We start from the raw sequence: 18,901 nt of genomic DNA, 5'->3' as shown, positions 1-18,901 counted from the left end.
CACGCTATGCGTTTAACGATGTACTTGACCCGAGGCAGCCCAATCTGGCACGCGCTGGCCCGACTAGAAATACCGAGCCGAGCTGGCACGGCTCGGCACGGCTCGGCTCAGCTCGGCTCGCGTTTACACGGCGATTACAAACAATTGAAGCTGCTCGTAATCAGCACTGGCTGACTTGCTTACAAATGCTCGTGTAATCGGGGTATTACATTTGTTAATTGACATCGACATAGCTCGCGTTAGCTGCCATTTGCAATGGACAGAATTCAAGCTGTTACCGTTTCTTTTCTAGGAATTTTTACAACAGTCATATCGAGAAATGCGTAAAACATATACGAGACGCAGGTCTATCGCCAGGCGGCAGTTGCAGCAATAAAGTTCGAAAGATAAATTTCTTGCATGTCCTGGTCGGTCCATAATCAGATAAGACACGGAGTCTCCGTCTCGCTCCACGCCATGTGTAATGTGTAAAATAAGCATGCGCTGCTCCTTTTCATGCACGCTATGGATTTACAGGATGTACTTGACCCGAGCCAGCGTGCATCGACTCCTCTTGTAACGGGGAATGAGTGCTTTGTACATAAACAATTTCTATATGCTACAAGTTACACCGTCCTTGCTAAAATTCTCACGACATCTTGCGATTTCTTTACCGTCTGTTACACCAACGCCTTTCCAATCGCTCCTCACCTGACTCTTTGTCCTTTAGCTCTCCCCCAATTTGGCAATTAATATTCTGAAGTCAAACTCTAGTAGTTAAATTATGTCAATCCACGCATCTTTCACGTGGCACTGTCGTTCAAATTCCCCAATCACAACAGCCCACGTGAGACTATAGCTCCTTACATACTTCAAGCAATTTATGGCATACCGCCTCTAGAATTTCATGTCAGTTTTTGTTATCAGACTTTCAGACAACACGATCTTTATCATCACCAGCTTTTGTTGAAATAGACGTAAAACAGTATTGACTGGATGTTTTCTTGCATGAACTGCATCTTCTGTACCCTCATAGTACTCATGGAGCACAAGCAGCAAGTAGATGGATGGATAGATGGCTGGATAGTGTGTGTGTGTGTGTGTGTGTGTGTGTGTGTGTGTGTGTGTGTGTGTATGTGTGTGCGTGCGTGTTTGTGTGTTTGTGTGTGTGTCTGTGTCTGTGTGTGTGTCTGTGTGTGTCTGTGTGTGTGTGTGTGTGTGTGTGTGTGTGTGTGTGTGTGTGTGTGTGCGTCTGTGTCTGTGTCTGTGTGTGTGTGTGTGTGTGTGTGTGTGTGTGTGTGTGTGTGTTTTTGTGTGTGTGTGTGTGTGTGTGTGTGTGTGTGTGTGTGTGTGTGTGTGTGTGTGTGTGAGTGAGAGAGGCTGTGTATGTGTGTGTGTGTGTGTGCCCGTCCGTTCGTCCGCCCATCAGATTGTCTGTCTGCCTGTCTGTCTGTCTGTCTTTCCGTCCATATGTACGTATGTATGTTTGTATTTCTGTTTCTGTCTGTTGTCTGTTTGTTTTTTTGTTTGACTGTCTTCCTTTTCTTTTTGTGTCTTTCTGTTTGTCCGTTTGTTTGTCTACCTGTAGTCATCTCTCTTTTCTTTGAGAAAGGAGTCACATTCATTTATTTCATCGAAAATTTTCTTATTAGGCCCAGAAGGCAAACCAGGTCCCATGGGACGAGCAGGAAAGAAAGGGGAACCAGGAACAAGAGGATCTCGTATAGGCAAGATGAAAATACAACCATAAGTAGCTTTTCAACTCAAACCGTTTCTGTGCACACATGCAGCTGCTCCGGTTATTACCAAGGCACCTTCAAACGTAGTTACAAATGAGAGACTCACGGCTAGTATGCACTGCCAAGCAGACGGCTTTCCCAAACCAAAAATTAGTTGGCACAAACCGCAGTCGTCTGTTCCAGCAATGAGGTCCAGCGTAACGGAAAACAATAGCCTGGTGCTAATCAATGTGCACAGTTACGACTCGGGCGCTTACGAGTGTCGTGCAGAAAGTTTGTTTGGATCAGCAGCAGCATTTGCTAGTCTAGTGGTTCGAGGTTTGTAGCGCATGTTTATGTTTTTTGAACAAACACGCACACACATACACACACACACATTCACACACACAAACACTTTCTCTCACTGTCTCTCTCTCTCTCTCACTGTCTCTCTCTCTCTCTCTCTCACACACACACACACACACACACTTACACAAACTAAAACACACATACACTCACACACACACACACACACGCACGCACACACACACACACACACACACACACACACACTCACACACACACACACACACACACACACACACACACACACACTTGTTATATATATATATATATATATATATAGCAATGTATCTAACAGTTGAGTTGTATGACAGTGCCTGTGAGGTTTGACTACGTTCCTCCAAGAAAAGTGTATGTGACGCCAGGTCAATCTATACGTTTGCGATGTTCAGCCACCGGGTATCCGCAGCCCACAATTACTTGGTCACGTGGTGCAGAAGGCTTGCCTAAAGGAGCATACTTTTCTAATGGAACTCTGACGATAAAAGATATTTCTGATGTTGAACTGGGTCAATATTCATGTGTTGTGAGAAATATACTTGGTCAAAAGTCTTACTCCCTCGCGTTGGCTTACAGAGGTATATATATGTATATATATATATATATATATTCAGATGAGTCAATGCATATGCGTGTAAAATATATTGTTTGCGATACTTGGCCGCGTCTTTTTTTCCGTTTGCAATTTAAATCAGCACGTGCACTCGGGACGGAAAGGGAAGATTTGTGTAAAAAATTTTAGAAACTAAAAATACGTTTATATGGGTCTCCTCTCGAGGGGGCAACCTCCGAAAAATATTTTCTCTATGAAGTAAATGCTACACGATCCAGTTTATTTGAGCACAGGTCCAAGCCTGTCCTTTGTAGACTTTACGTGTCGCTGTCCTCCGCAAAGCTTCGAGCAATCGAATACAGTATTTATTGCCGATGAAACTCACTACTAGATCACTTTCGTTTCTCTCTAAATTTTGATTGCATTTCCACCAAATCCAACTTACGTGCTTTCTGCGCAACACAACACGTTTGGCAACTTTTATCAAACAAATTGCGATTAGAAAGATTTGAATTCATTCAGCGCATCCATAACGGTGCATGGATCAATATACATACAAACATACATATGTATATATGTATGTATGTATGTACACGATAAACGTGTGCAAACTAGGAAGAAAGAAAGAAGCAGACAAGAATAAGAAAGTGTGAATGGGCTTTCCGTTGTATATACAACAAATTATTTTAATTAAGTAGGTATCGATTGGCAAGAATGCATGCAGGAATGGCAGTAAATGAACGGGTAGATATTAGACTTGCCTATAAACGGACAGTAGAGACTACCATGCATGCATAAATGCCAAAATATATAGACTAACAAATGTCTGAAGGTTTATTATATATACGTTATCTTCATCTTTCTTTATCTACAGGCAAAGTGACTTCTATCGGTTATGGAGTAGAAGTGCGAGAATTTTCAGACTTAATACTTAACTGCAAACTCTGTTTTAAACTTGGAGCAAAATTCAACTTTACGTGGAGTAAGATCGAAGGCGAATTACCCCTAGAGAGGGCGTACCAAACGGGATGCGCATTAGTGGTCTCGAACGCGACCATGAACGACACTGGAAAGTACTTATGCTCAGGCAGGTCAGTAGACAGAGTGTCTGACGAGTCGATACGTGCGATCCTTGAGGTAACTGTCATTGGTAAGAACCTTAATATCACTAAGTTAAGTGTAACGTGACACATTTTATAGTAACCAACGTTGGATACACACACACACGCCACTCACACGTACGCACGCACGCACGCACACACACACACGCAAGCGCGCACGCATGCAAGCGCACACACACACACACACACACACACACACACACACACACACACACACACACAACCCACATTGCATTATATCGCCATACTTGTATTCATGCACTCGAGAAAACTGCAGATTCTACATAAGTCAGTACTGTAAGATTTCTGTGAGCAGGTGCTCCTAAAATCACAACATTATTCAAGGACGTCACACTCGTTCATCCAGGTGGGGATCTAGAGCTCAAATGCTCGGCCGTCGGACCGCCACATCCCGTCGTGACGTGGACCAAAGGGTCACAAAAGGTCTTAACAAACGATTCTGAAACAGCTGTGCTACTTATAAAAAAGGCAGGAAAAGACGACGAGGGAGAGTACCGTTGCTATGCGACCAACTACCTGGGAGAAGATGTAGTGGAAACTGTCGTCTATCTAATCGGTCTGATGTCAACAAATAATTAGTTTAATTAGCTTTATAGCGGTTTAAAGTTACGTTTTGTTTAGAAAAACCTCGTTTTATTTATAAACCTGCGGGTGTCGTACAGTTATCCCTCTCTGGAAGTTTAAGCGTCAATTGTACGGCGACTGGTCAGCCAGCTCCTAGTATTACATGGAAAATGCCATGTGGAGCGAAATCGTCTCGTCATTCTGTACTCGGTAACGGAACATTGGTCATCAGTGACGCTACTGTTTGGGAAACGGGTATTTACGAATGTATCGCTCATGGTGGAGGAGCAATCGCGAGTGCTAAAATTCAGATCATCGTTCCAACACGTACGTGACGCACTTTTTTGTCGTCTTCTTGCATTGCATCACTAGTAAATATTACATGATTAATTATAATTTAATTTATAGCGATTAAATTGTATGAAATAAATTGATTTTGGTTTATAATTCTACTCTATTAAGCTTGTATAGTCTAAGTACCAATCTATACATTAGTAGCAACTGTGCATGTTTATATGAATAGGTCTGATTTATTGTGTTAATTTTGAGATTTACTTATACAATAACAATTTTCGTTAGGCCGTAAGTTTATTAATATATTATTATTCAAATTAATTCTTTCAGAATCTTTCATAAAATTTTAAAAATTATTGCTTTGAATTACTAGATTTTTGTTTTAGTTGATCAATCATGGAGGTTGAGTGACAGTTGTAGTGGTTTCAAGCAGTCAAAATACAACAGTTCAGTCTCATATGCTGCATCTTCATCAAGTACATGGTCGACATCGAAGTATTACTATTGTCCTTCCGGATATCACTGGGCGTGTACAGAAGAAGGAAAGAAAATATTCAAGAATAATAAGAACTGGTCAGGACAATACACGTACTATGGCAAATGTGGGTGGAGTGCATACACTTACGGAGGATATAGTCGGGAGTATTTTAGATTTCGAGATTCCTATTCTACAAATGCTGTCAAGCACGCCGGAAGTTATGAAGAGTATCAGCTTGAATACACCTCCAGAACATCCAAATTTGCGGGCGCTGTTTGCATTATTAATTAATTAACTTAATTCAACTGTATCTTGCAAGAGATTCAGAAACACAACTATGTGCGTAAACTCACGCACTTAGTATCAATGTAGTTTACCATATATATTAGAAATGATTCGCACTCTTGAAAGAGTCGTATCTAAATATATTGACCTAATCTGATTGCAATTTTGAAATGTTCCATTTATCTAACAGTTGCATTACAGCTCTACTTAAACAATAATTAACAGACACAACTCATATAATACCAGCTACTACAACAAGCAAACTATCGTGCACCAGGTGTTTGCCCTTGTTTCCGCGGTCGCACAGTCTTTTTACCGACGAGTACCTTTTTCGCTGCATCTCAGAAGACTTTCACTGGATTGCAACGCGTACACTCTCGGATACAATGCAATATGCGTATACACGTGTAATGTACGCACTGTCTGTTACAGGATACATGACCGACGCTACCGTAATCATCGCTCCAGCGAATGCGCTGTTTGAAGCAAATTGCCTAGAGTTAGCAACTCTATACGGACCCGAGAGTTGCCAAATTCAATTCAACCTAACACTGACCAAAATTGACGCACCTACAGCGTCTAATCTTTTAGCTAATATATGCATAAAGTTGCTATCTACAAAAATTCTCGAAAACAGAAAGTCGCTCTAAGTCTCGGGGGCGTAGGAAGCAAAGTGACTGGTCTGGCCTAACGCGCGGTAATGGGTGGGGCAACGTTGCGTGCTCTAGTAGATGTGTAGGGTAACACTATATAATAGTTCATATCTCTTGGAAACGTTGATAGTCTCGACTCCATGGCACATCTGAAGATGTATTTTACAAGCATTATCGACACACGCACACACACACACACACACACACACACACACACACACACAGACTCACACAGACACACACACAGACACACACACACACACACACACACACACACACACACACACACACACACACACACACACAGACACCAATTATTGTTTAAATATCCTTCTCAGACAAGGTGCCAAAAACATTCTTTCTGTGTTCATTACTACTGGCAAACGTGTTTGCAAGATCTCTAATTGACAGTCTTGTTCTTGTGCACATGAAGCAACATCACTGCATTTAGTCGAGTCTGGCCCATTGTAGAGCGTAAATTTGTCTTGAACCTGCTCATGGCGGACAAGGAACGCTCACTGATGGCGTTGGTGGCATAGTTAACTAAGATGAGCCAAAGAAATTTCAACACTTCTGAAAAAATTACACGTTCTGCAGACTAAACTCTTTCACATAAGTCAGGATATCCAGGAGACACAGTTCCATACTTCCATTAAATTGTGCCGCTAGTGATTTCAAATGCAAAGACAGGCGATTTGGGGCGAAGTCATCGCCATAGTAGTCTGTCACCGACCTGAATTCGTCGCTGGCATCTTCTGCACGCAGTGTTTTCAAGAGGAGGCCTTTCACTTTGCGGTACATTGCATATCCAGATTGATTAAAGCTCGTGTTGATGGTAGAGATAGCATAGTCTAAGACTTCAAAATAAATCTGACGGTAGTGGTCTTCCACCTTTACTGGAAAATCTTTTGATTCATTAGCTGTGTCTAACCCCTGAGGTGCTCTCTGACGGCGAGAAAGCCTGAAACGCCTCCAATTTTCTACCAAGCGCCAAAACATCAACACCTCGTTCCGCCATTTCACCCAGCTTCCTCCCCTGCTTCTCTCACTTGCTCTTCCATTTTTCTATCTCCTTCCCCAAACTCTCTCTCTCCCTCAATAGCAAATCTCGTCTTCTCCTCCTTCAACTTATCAACATGCTTCTCTATGTGCTCCTTCCATTTGTCGCTCGTATTCTTAAGTGCCGTTTTCTTAACTGCCTCTCTCGTTCAATCGCAGCCTGTATGTCTCTCTGAACGACTTCCACCATGTCTCTCGCATCGTTGGCGATTTTTCGAAATTTCGTCGCTTCCCGTTTCTTCCTTCCGACATTAATCGACCACGAGTTGTTCAACAATTCTATTTCGTCTTGCTACTTGCCTTTCAGACGCTTCATCTCGCGACGATTCGCTTCCGACTTCGACGCCTCGGCGTCTCGCACCTGCGCGAGTCGCGTCTCGAATTGACTCTTTACCGAACTCAGTGCGTCACTCAGACGACGCGCGTCGTCGAGGTTTTGCCGCTTGAGTGCCGCCTCGTCTCGTGCGACGTCGGCACGGAATCTCTCGAATTCATTCATGGCCGGTGCGTGCTGCTTCTCTTTTTCGCAAATTGAGGCTTCTAGTGCCTCTATTTTCACTCGGTATTCGTTGTGGCGGCTTACGGCGTTTTTGTACGTCTCCATTCTCTCTTGTGTGTCGCTGGTGAGGCGCTGGAGTTCGTTATTGTGTTCATGGCGCGTGAAAGAAATTGTGAGTTCGTGTTCGTCGTTTCTCGTGTGGAGATTGTAGACGACCTTCGTCATTGAGCGAGTTTCTTGGACATCTTGTGGTGAAAGTCTTGCGTGAGTTGTATCCCCGCCAGATTGCTTGGTCGGCTCGCTGTTGACGCCATTGCTGCGAGTTTGTTTTGTGCATCCCACGTCTCTATGGTAGTTCACGTAACGTCTTGCCGTCACGTTCCCATATAAACATTGACAAGCTAGTCATTTGTAAGCTGCGTTTTCATGACAACGTCAATCACTATGTAAAATGCTACGCTAGAATACTACCGTCCAACATAGACATAACAAAAAACTCATACTTAATACTAAAATTAAATGCAACCAGCAGCAGCATTCCTCCCAATACAATATTATCATAATTCATCACCTGCACAGTTTGCAAACCATCTACAGGTACGATGGTCTTAATTGATATGCAAGCTGACGCAATTACAGCTGCCTGATCGTACGCATTGACGTGAACAAGTCCATCATTGATACAATGCTCTGAACCGCAACACACAAAATTCTTCTGGCTATAGGCATGGTTCTTGATAGAGCTGAGTAAGGGTATCTACTATATAGAGCTCAAATTGTCTGTGTTTGTGTGTGTGTGTGTGTGTGTGTGTGTGTGTGTGTGTGTGTGTGTGTGTGTGTGTGTGTGGGTGTGGGTGTGTGTGTTCGCGTTTGGGGGCCACGTCTTTTGTCCGTTCGCAACCGAAATCGGTACGCACACTCGGCACGCACGGGTGAAGGTTTGCGTAAAACAATTAAAAAAGGATGCACCTGTTCCCCTCTCGAGGAGTCGACCGCCGCGTAAAATTTCTCGATGACGCAAACGCTACACATTCCGGTTCATTCTAACACACGCCCACGCCAATCCTGTGTAGACCGTATGCATCGTCGTCCTTCGCAAGCTTCGAGCGATCGAATATCTCTTGCCGACAAAGCTTACTCTTCTATCGCATTCGTTTCTCTCCAAATTCTGATTGCATTTGCACTGAATCCAACCTACACGTTTTCTGCAGCAAGCGCTAAATGGGGAATGTGTCGATTTCTATCGAAACAAGCGCGGCGACGTACCTGAAGTGTCTAGAGAGCGAGAGCCACGAATTAGCCCTCACAGAGCGACGCATTCTCTTCAATGACTTGCCAGGCAACTGGAGACTGCGCGTGCAGGATTTCTTTATGTCTAGACCGTGAGATAAACCAACCAATCACTATCATCGCATGTGACCATCACGCCTCAAAGTAAACAACAGTCCCAATTATGAACAAGTCCCAAAGGAAAAGACCCCAATATATAGAGGTTAATGTATTGTGTTGGCCATTCCTATGGGAGGGACCATAACCGCGTCTAGAGTTAGGTGTATGGTTTTTGTGGTGTGAATACAGTTGTGTACGCTGGTACGGAGAAGGCCACTCGGTGTCTCTCACCAAGAACCCAATAGTACGTGGTGTCAGGAGTGAAGCAACTCTAGAGAACTACCGGCGATGACTACGTTCCAGGATGCACCTCCAGAGAAGTCTGACTTCTCGTCCTATAATTAACTAACTGAGCAAAGGCCAGGATAAAGTCGCAGATTTGAGAGATTCCGAACCGCTTCAGGTCTCGCGGAGAGAGAAGACGGAATGCAGGTCTTTACACTCGTGTACTCCATGGGCGCTCAAGCAGAAGAAGTTCTAACGTGTTCCACCCTACCGAGGAGCAGAGAACGAAATATGCAGACGCCAAGGCTAGATTAGATGACTACTTCATAAAGAAACGAAACGTGATCTATGAAAGAACGAAATTTAACCAATGACGCCAAACGACGGATGAACCGTTCGAGACATTCATCACAGTGTTTTACAGCTTGGCGGAGCATTGTCATTTTGGAACGAGCTAATTCGCGACCACCTGGTGGTAGGATTGCGAGATGCCAAATTATCGGAACCTTTGCAGATGGACTCAGATTTGACTCTTTCGACAGCAATAACAAAATCTCGTCAGTGCGAAGCTGTAAAAGGGCAGCAGAATGTTGTTCGAGAGAAACTACCCTTGGAACCTCAGAATTGAGCCAATAGAGTTGGAAGCAGATTTTAAATAAGCCGCGCGAAGCGATTGCTACCAGAGCAACGACAAAGCAAGCCGGCGAATTTTCAAGATCGTAGACTGTGAGCAACAAGCAAACGAGCACACTAGGAAGTACATGCCAGAGGTTCGGAGCAGAACCTACACGCGGTAGAGAGCAGTGTCCTGCGATTAACACGAAATGCCAAAAGTGCAGGAAGTTGGGACACTGCGTGTCTTCAAGACTAAGAAGGTCTCAACGGTATTTGAAGACCAAGGCTCCAGAGAGTTTGGTGATCTTTCCTCACTGAATAATAAAAAAGCACTAGAAGTGCAAACCCTCGGCCGGTATGCACCGTGAAGGTAATTAGTCCCGCTATGACAGAATAGTTTAATGTAAATATTATTTCCAGTTGCTTTGTGCCAAGGGGGCTACCATCAAAATCTGCTGTAATTCCACCTTCATTGGCTTTCAGTGAACGACTAAAATCAATGGCAATGAGGAGAGAACTTGTACCTCTAAGAGTCTTGAGTAGCCAGCCCCTCCCCCTTTTTAACTTTCTGATCCATTGGCGGGTATCGGAATTCTCAAGACGAGAAGCGGCATGAAAAGGCTGATTTCCATTATTGTCTGTCAGATTGCCCTTTGCACCTTGTAACAACAAGAACGAACAAATCTCGGGATTCTCCCAAATGACGGCATAGAGTAGAGCTGTGCGTCTAACACCTCTATCCACAGCATTCACGTTCTCTCCTTGTTTAACCAGTCGTCGAGCCTTCTCCCAGTCTTTGTCACGCGCAGCTTCAGCGGCATTTCGTTCCATCTCGAAACTTTCGTAAAATATTCGCTAACACACAAATCCCACAATTAGCTAAGACAATCGCTTACTATATATCAATTTTCTCTTACAGAACCAGTAGGTAAAAGAGACCGCACCATAGCAAGCCAACACCCAGTTTGCGTCATGTGAGCTACTATGGCAAGCTCCCGTATACGATACAGACCTTCGCCAATGGTATGCTAAAGCGGAGATCTATGGGTCGCTGTGTGACGACACATCAATCTTACCATCGTGAGTTTCATCACAAACGTGTTGATTCAAGTAGAAAATCTTAGTGTCAAGAAGTTGTGGACAGTATCGTATAATTATTAGACTGATTTACGCAGAATATGCTGTGGGTATGTTACCGGATAACCTCATACAAGCAAAGGATAATTGCCGTTGCTCTGGTAGTCCTTCTTGACTTGCGTAAGGCTTTTGACACTGTGAACCATCAAAGGTTCGCTTACAAAGATCGCCAAATGTGCGGTTTTCGGTAACGCGTTCCTAAGTGCATGGCTGTCCAATTATCTATTTGATCATTGGCAGTTTGTCCAAGTTAGAGATGCGGCCTCGCTGTTTGAGAAGGGTTCCGCAAGATTTAAGATTTGGGCAAATGTTATTCAATTTCTAAACAAGTAACTTTTCTTTCAGTAATTTACGTTCTTCAGTCATTTCGTATTGTGATGACACCCGTCTTTCTGCATTTGGTGATTGATATAATACTGGGATGTCCTTTATGAAAATTGATGTTAACAGCCTTTTTCAGAAACAGTTTGATGGCGCTAAATGGAACAAAATGTATCTAAATTGGTTCTACATGCATTTCTAAAATTAGTGATAAAATTTATGTCATCTTTATCAATTACAGGTCTCTCAAACCAATAGACTGCAAAATAGCTGGGTGTTATTTTTGATCACAATCTGATTTGGCCTCCAAATTTAAGTTCAGTTGTAGAAGAAAGTTGCACGAAAATCAGGCATTCTATACAGTTCATTCGATTTACTCAATGATCCTGCTCCTGTAGCGTTTGTGCGATCGGTTATTGAACCTTATCTTGACAACTGTTCTTCTATTTGCAATGACGGTTCTTCGGGTATATCGGCTACGCTTCCGAGAATTGAAAAGTGATGTCTACGAGTCCTCGATGGTCGTCGTAGTATAGTATAAGGAGCCCACTAACGACATTTCACGTATTTTTGCAATATATAGAACCTGTCCCTGCATGTATGCGTTGTTGTTCGCCTGTATCTAAACATATATAGTTCGCAAAAGTTGTCATTGCAGCAGGAAACAGACGATGAAGCTGCTGGCCGGCTTGAAGCAAAGCACATGTGCCCATTGACGGATCGCAAGAGCTTCTTCTAAATCGGGACTAACAGCTGCAAGCGAATACTTGGTCACTTTTACAGGGTTACATATTATCCGGAATTTTCTGTTTTTTTCCGCCCAGTAAGCGAATTGTATGATGCCTCGATTATATATACGCGGGAATTTGTGTTAATTAACAGAAACTACCCAAGCTAAGATAGTCTAATCAGCTAGTAAATATGTACAATTCGAAAGGCTAACAAGTAACATGTATTTGCCGTCATTGGTCCATTTTGGTGTATTACGCACTTCCCAATTCTGAAGCCAGGCTACGTGCCTGTTCTCTGTCCTGCATGTAACTATGTATAATTTGCCAGTCGGTTTGCGTTCCTCATCCAGATATTTGGAGTTGATTAGCGTTTCGTTGCTTGACATCTTTATAGATAAATGTAGATACGACATATTCTATCGCCATATATTCTCAACCAGATAATATTGGCAGAAATTAGCGATTTTGTCTACACTAGATCATTCATATCTTCGTGCTAAAATGCATGGCTATTCCATCCGTACATGGTCGTAGTAGAAAATAATATTAAACTGTGCGTGTTGTTAACACCGACAAGTAGTGACATAGCTTAATTAAGATTTGCAAAGAGTCGAGAACATGTACCAGCACTCTGCTCACACTTGGGCCTCTCCATTAGCACTTACGGAGACTGAGAAGTCTTTCCGTTTCTTTATGCTTCAACATAGAAACATTGAAGAAAAGACCCGTGTGTGTGTGTGTGTGTGTGTGTGTGTGTGTGTGTGTGTGTGTGTGTGTGTGTGTGTGTGTGTGTGTGTGTGTGTGTGTGTGTGTGTGTGTGTGTGTCTTTGTGTGTGTGCGTGTGTTCCTGCAGCGACGCCAGATTTTTTACGCGATTGACTGCATTTATGCGTGCCTGACTGTCGGTTCGTTTGTTTTTCTGCTGGCCACTCGACTTTTCTATTTGGTTCACCAACGGTGTTGTAGTCTATCATTGGTAGCTATATACAGACGACGTCAGAAAGTTTCACAAATGGAGTACACAAATTGCCGCCAGCGAACAATAAAAGGTGAAACTGATAGGGTGCTCAATTAGTTCAGACAGGCGGTTTGCTAATAGAACTACATGCCTTTCTATATATAACGTTAACTGTTACAATGCAATTGTAAAAATTACCAACTTAGTTGAAGAGAAACTAAGCTATTACTGCATACTTTGAATAGGTTCAATCAGTTAACCGTCAGCAACATCTAACTTTTCTGCTCTGCAACTTACCTAATTCCACTGTCTCAATGGATTCTATACGTTTACTAAATTGATGACTGCGAGTCTACTCGTCCTTCTTGAATCCTAAAGTGACATCTTCAGGTAAGTTTGGACATTTCATTTCTATTTTGAATTGCGTCCTTATGATCACTGCGACCGGCAGAGTCTTCATCAGTAAAGAGGTAAATAAAGAAGTCAGCAATCAATTTATCACGTCTGTTGGAAGAGCGAACTCTTTTAATGGCAACATGGACAGAAAACACTAAACGACCTGCAAGAGCCAAAGCAACAATTAATACTATTTAATATCAGGAAATAATTGGAGGCCGGTTGTCGACTCGACAGCAATGCGGTGCTGCCCCTTGCTTCTTTTATAGTTTGCCATGCGTTTGCAGATTATTGGCCAATAGTTTAAACGACAACACGTCATGTTTCTTCAAACTCTATTTGGCAACCATTTTTAGTTTCTGCATTTATTTGTTGCCTCGACTCGTAGTTTTGATTGTCTGTCGACTTAACACATTAGAGCTTATCGACAATCGGCCATTAATATGATAACTCACCAATAAGATATGTCACAAAGAAGGCATGAACCAACAGCAAGATGATTGAGAAAACGCGTCTGTCGTTGACATCATTCGATGTCGTCAGATTGTCTGCTGTCGCTTCCTGAAGTGTTATCAACGTGCCCAACATGAGACTCAGAGAAATCACAAGCAACGACAAAAGTTGTAGCCAGTGCTCCGATTTACGTTTGATCGGCTTGAATTGTGCGTGAAACAGCAAGAAGAGATTAGCAATCAAAGCTGCGATTGCCACGCCAGACAAACTATTGCTACCAAAGTATGCGATGGCACACGTGAGCAGGAATTTTCGTACAATTTCCAAAAGCTCCCAATACCAGAACTTCGTCTCGTAATTCTCGTCGAGAAATTCAATCGACTGAAAAAGATCGTCACGTACAGATACAAGATGTTCATCTTCTTCGATGTGGTTCAAATTTCGGACAGTTTGGCGATGTCGCATGAAAAGAGCCAATAGAAGTAGAATTGGTAAAGAGATGACATAGATTGTGCAAACCCAACAGATGATAAAGAAACTTTTATTGCTATCATCTGAATTGAAATTGCACTGAATGCTCATATCGGGTTTCAAATACCAGGAGCAATTCTGTTGAGTGTTGTAAAGGCAAAGTTTGATACACGTCAAGGCTTTGAATGGAAGTGTGGCCATGATATTGGCAGTGGTAGATGGATAGCAAAGAAACAAGATCCACCAACTGTTGCGTAAGCACGATCGTCTGGCTAATGAGAGGGTTTGTGTTTGTAGACGCAACGTCTTCCAACAGTACGGGAGAATGCGATATCGCAAATGATAGTAGACGGCGATTGCGAGAATGAGAATGAATTGCGCGGATATGTTGGCTACTGCTTTCTCCAGAAAATTGAATCGCAATTGATAGTTGATGCACGTGGGAGTAGCCATCTCTACCACTTGCAACTCTAAGTGTTTAACCCAACTACCCACGGAAAGTAAGAGTGGAGGCCAAGGCACATACAATATCGCCGACAAAACTCCAGACATGACTTGCGCGAATCCTACGACAATCTTCACTTTGGAGGCGATCTGGTCTACCACAGTCGTCATTCGCAATTTGTCCGCCTTGAACAATGCGAAGAGAAATGCCATCACAAGTAAAGATATAAGCAAAATCTGCAAAATGCTGCGCCACAAAGCAGGGCATCGTTGACAGGTGTTGAACCAAGAAAAGTATCCGTTGGAGCAGAGAGAGCATAAAGGTCCTTCGTACCCTGGCGTACACATATCTTCATTTGTAACCCCGCCTTTGCAACTAGCAGACAGTGGACAAGGATAAACCATAGGCAGCTCGTGAATATAGTTGACCTTCTTTTCATCATACTTTATCGTGTCTTTCGTTAAGTTGATCTGTTTAGTAAATTCGACGTATTGTTGTTGTGCATCTATATGGTTCCATTGCCACCAATATCCTGGTTTGACATAAAGATAGTCGTTTTTGCAAGCGAATCCAAGATGTGTCACGTTGCATGCTTTACAAGGGCCAAATCTCCGAAGTCTGTAATAACCGACGAGACACGGACAAGCTCTGTAACCTGCCTGCACTGTTGTGTTTGTTCCTGTTGGGCAAACGGAGCATTCTGAAGGGCTTCTACCGGGAGTGTGCTCGGGTGACACGTATGTCCCGTTCACACATAATTTGCAGCTTTTGCCACCTGCTTCATCTTGATAAAATCCGCCTAAACAAACATATATCACATCTCATGTCAATGTAGGAAAAATTATGCAGTATCAATGTCATTGTCCATCAGTTACATCTTAAATACTTCATGTACTATGCACTTGGTTTACCTATTGCTTTCCAGTCAATGCATAATTTTAAGCAACGTTCCTCGACTTTAACTGATTTAGCTCCAGACGCATTTCAACTAATTGGGCTTAAAGCATTGGCTCACAGGTTGCTAACTTACATGCAACCTGTTTTAGAAATACGTTTGCTACATCCATAACTAAGTCACTACGCTTTCTAGGCATAGCGAAGAATGGAGCATCTATAGACTGTGCTACAAACGCTTCAAAGCTTCTTTTGACTAAACTCGCTCATCCTAATTCAGGAGAAGCAGAATTTAATGTGTTTCGGCAATGAGCAGCCTTTCTACTACTCTCCTATAATGTTGCTGTGCCAAATCTACAAAAACAGTTTGCTTGCAAAGATGTCTACATAGTGATAGAGCGAAAACGCTTCAAACCCTCCAAACACCAGATGCAAAGATATGCATAATCGGTATTTGGATTAGCTAGTTTGTTACTAGAGCGCTATATGAACGCTCCTCAATGTTACCTTAGGCTAGGTCAATTGCCTAGCAATTCAATTTTCCATATGATAGTGTTTACTTAGCTAGCTTAACTTAATTATCCTAAGGCAAGTGTGAAAACACGCAAAGTTTAAAATTAGTAATGTGATTAAAATATAATAAATTATTATATAGGGAAAAGATGTTTATATTTAGAAGATAGAATTATTCGCTATATATATATATATATATATATATATATATATATATATATATATATATCTGCAACATAAGTTTTAGCCAAGTAAGTTAATTAACGGCATAAAATTTGGGTATGACTTGTTTTCGTGTGTGTGTGTGTGTGTGTGTGTGTGTGTGTGTGTGTGTGTGTGTGTGTGTGTGTGTGTGTGTGTGTTTGTGTGTTTTCGCGATTGGGTGTGGGTGGGTATAGCTGTCCGTTTGGGTATAGCTGTCCGTTTGCGTATTTCTCCTCTCTAAAGTGCATACCAGCTGGGCAATTTTTGCATTTGGTCGCATGTCCGACTTCTGTTCGAAAAGGAACGGCGTAGCTTCCCGAGCGACATTGAGTGCAGTTGCGAAATCCTTGTAAATTTTTGCTGTTACAGACGAATCCGAAACTGCCATATTCCCAAAGTGCTCGCCTTCCGGTCTCAGAATGGATCGTCACAACACCTCCAGTCTTGACGCATTGACTGCAATAGAAATTGTTACCTGAGTACACTAATTGTACATGTCTATTTACATCGAGACGTTGATGGGAGGATGTGGCAGATGCTTGAGTTGACTGCAATCCAACCAACTGAATAGAACATGAAGTAACGTAATATACAATACCATTGAGATAGAACAAATATGGCAGTTCTTACATTGTTGCTTTAGAAGCGATCAATGGTTTAAACAAACTGTCTGCTAATGATGTAATTGTGTTACCAGACAAATATCTGTAGAGACACAAACATTGGCTATAGAGTCTAGAATTCCCATGCTGACATTTCACTTTTCAAATTACGAGTCTCCTGATGCATACTCATAATTTGAAGAATTAATATTCACAAACATGTTGCCAACAAAAGACATAGTCGGAAAAGCGTCTTCTTCCAAAGTAGAAATGCTGTTGTTCATCAGGTTTCTTTAATATCGAAACAACGGTAACAAGATATCTTGTTTCTATTTCTTCTAGTTGTGCTTACAGAGTTTCGATAAGTTTTAGTTCTTTTAATCCGTTTCTTTTAAGAATGGTAAAATTGTTTTCCATAAGAATTCTAAAAAGAAAGAAAAATTTAAAGAAAATTTATATCTTACGTTGGTTAGTTATATTGGTGTATAAGAACTTAATGCCATATTATATATTAACATTCAACTGACAATTTTTAAAAATTACATTTTACGTAGAGTCCATTGTTTACTGATTGTTGTAGGCAGGGCTTTCAGTTGATTTCCGGAAGCGTCTCTATAAATAATCAAACTAAAGTTACCCGTAATATTCTTAATATCAGTTGAATCTTATACAAAGTTAGTAGTTTCAACTCACAGTATTAAAAGATTTCTTATTTTTTGAAACAAGACGCTGTTCAGTTCAACTAAAGAATTGCGGTATAGATACCTGTTGAAAATTGATAGCATTCAACAATAGCTAGAGAGGTATATTAAACTAAAACAATGTCTGACAATTCTAAAACTTGCTGTCCTTGTCTAAATAGGGAGCCAGAAAATGTGGTCAAGTGATTATAACCCAAATTTCTGAAACAAAAACAATCAAGAGCAAATGAAATTTACTACTTTTAAAAGCATACAGTGTCTGTATGGCCTTTAGGTGCTCAAATACTCCGGTTGGAAGATAGTGGATCTTGTTTCCACTTAAATCTCTACAAAAGGCAAGGGATTGTTACACACAGCAATTTTGCATTAATTTTTATATAGCAAATTACAGTCTTGCCAATTTTTTTACTTTTCTAAATGCGTTACGATGAAGACTTGAGATATTACTATCTGCAAACCACCTGAAATAGTTTACATATATATTAATGTTAACACAATCCTATAGTTATTCTTTCAATGTAAATACAGCTCTGTAATTGATGGTAACGTGAGAAAATCTTGTAGAAGTTGGCCAAAGTTGTTTGAATTTGCTCTTATGGATCTACAAAATATTTGCATTTCTGTCAGCTAAAAAGCAATACTATGTTAGCACAATACAAAAACTGACAATGATCTACTCTTGCTTGCAAGGTTATGACATCGCTGAAGAGAAGCAAGGGACATGTTATTACGGTCAAGAGAACTATAATAAATAGAATAATAATTGAAACAAACAGTTGTAAAGCAGTGAGTTGAAATTACAGTTTGACCAATCTCGGAAGATTAGAAATCGCTTTATTATCGAGCTGAAGACCTCTCCTCATTTCGTTGAGGTATCTGTAGCAACCATTATTGATAAGTTCACGTTATATTGAAAAGTTGCATTACATGGAATGAGCAAAATTGAAACTTCTTACAGTTCTGCTAAGTTGGGAAAGTCCGAGATGCCTCTGGTGTGTATTCGTTGAATTGAGTTTCTGTCAAGTTTTCTGTAGATATCAGTACACGTAAATACGACATTTGTGTTTCTTGTTACTGTTTACTCGCTTACAACATATTTAAATATGTGAAGTTGTAAAGTTGTCTTTGAAAAAACGCAGAAGCGCTAGTAACATAATTGTTACTGAAATCACTAGAAATAGAAAATATGAAAACAAGAAACATGGCAATTTAAGATATTAGACTGCAATAGTCAGTGAATGATGAGAGTCGGTGTCCCC

General features: G+C 41.5%; 3 protein-coding genes across 4 annotated transcripts; 2 read left to right on the top strand and 1 right to left on the bottom strand.

Annotated features, from left to right (window-relative positions):
• Positions 1 to 1,668: 1,668 nt before the first annotated feature.
• On the top strand, positions 1,669 to 4,334 carry LOC134196886 (peroxidasin-like). The gene is made up of 5 exons (XM_062666107.1): positions 1,669 to 1,706; positions 1,770 to 2,036; positions 2,375 to 2,638; positions 3,488 to 3,763; positions 4,051 to 4,334. Exons 2-5 carry the CDS (start codon positions 1,832 to 1,834, stop codon positions 4,332 to 4,334), a joined length of 1,029 nt encoding a protein of 342 aa, XP_062522091.1. The 5' UTR covers positions 1,669 to 1,706; positions 1,770 to 1,831.
• Positions 3,989 to 5,539, top strand: LOC134189999 (uncharacterized). Of its 2 annotated transcripts, XM_062658403.1 has the most exons (3): positions 3,990 to 4,311; positions 4,377 to 4,646; positions 5,000 to 5,539. In XM_062658403.1, the coding sequence occupies exons 2-3, from the start codon at positions 4,490 to 4,492 to the stop codon at positions 5,380 to 5,382; spliced, it is 540 nt and encodes a 179-aa protein (XP_062514387.1). In that variant the 5' UTR covers positions 3,990 to 4,311; positions 4,377 to 4,489; the 3' UTR covers positions 5,383 to 5,539. The 2 variants fall into 2 exon arrangements, with proteins under 2 accessions (XP_062514396.1, XP_062514387.1); XM_062658412.1 differs by having other exon boundaries at positions 3,989 to 4,646.
• Positions 5,540 to 13,250: 7,711 nt separating this feature from the next.
• Positions 13,251 to 14,057, bottom strand: LOC134177418 (uncharacterized). The gene is made up of 2 exons (XM_062644196.1): positions 13,815 to 14,057; positions 13,251 to 13,522 (listed from the first exon to the last, which is right to left on the bottom strand). Exons 1-2 carry the CDS (start codon positions 13,945 to 13,947, stop codon positions 13,350 to 13,352), a joined length of 306 nt encoding a protein of 101 aa, XP_062500180.1. The 5' UTR covers positions 13,948 to 14,057; the 3' UTR covers positions 13,251 to 13,349.
• Positions 14,058 to 18,901: the final 4,844 nt, after the last annotated feature.

The sequence above is a fragment of the Corticium candelabrum genome, chromosome 1 (genome assembly GCF_963422355.1).
Source record: "Corticium candelabrum chromosome 1, ooCorCand1.1, whole genome shotgun sequence".
NCBI classification, from domain to species: Eukaryota; Metazoa; Porifera; class Homoscleromorpha; order Homosclerophorida; family Plakinidae; genus Corticium; species Corticium candelabrum.
This window is presented reverse-complemented; position numbering and strand designations above follow the sequence as displayed.

Excerpts from the sequence above, each read along its gene's own strand:
- LOC134177418 (XM_062644196.1), bottom strand. The coding sequence starts at position 13,947 with ATGTTGGGCACGTTGATAACACTTCAGGAAGCGACAGCAGACAATCTG. Across the intron at positions 13,523-13,814 it reads CTTTGTGACATATCTTATTG|GTCGTTTAGTGTTTTCTGTC; the intron begins GTGAGTTATCAT and ends TGGCTCTTGCAG.
- LOC134189999 (XM_062658412.1), top strand. The coding sequence starts at position 4,490 with ATGCCATGTGGAGCGAAATCGTCTCGTCATTCTGTACTCGGTAACGGA. Across the intron at positions 4,647-4,999 it reads TCAGATCATCGTTCCAACAC|TTGATCAATCATGGAGGTTG; the intron begins GTACGTGACGCA and ends TTTTTGTTTTAG.
- LOC134196886 (XM_062666107.1), top strand. The coding sequence starts at position 1,832 with ATGCACTGCCAAGCAGACGGCTTTCCCAAACCAAAAATTAGTTGGCAC. Across the intron at positions 2,037-2,374 it reads TGCTAGTCTAGTGGTTCGAG|TGCCTGTGAGGTTTGACTAC; the intron begins GTTTGTAGCGCA and ends GTTGTATGACAG. Across the intron at positions 2,639-3,487 it reads CCTCGCGTTGGCTTACAGAG|GCAAAGTGACTTCTATCGGT; the intron begins GTATATATATGT and ends CTTTATCTACAG.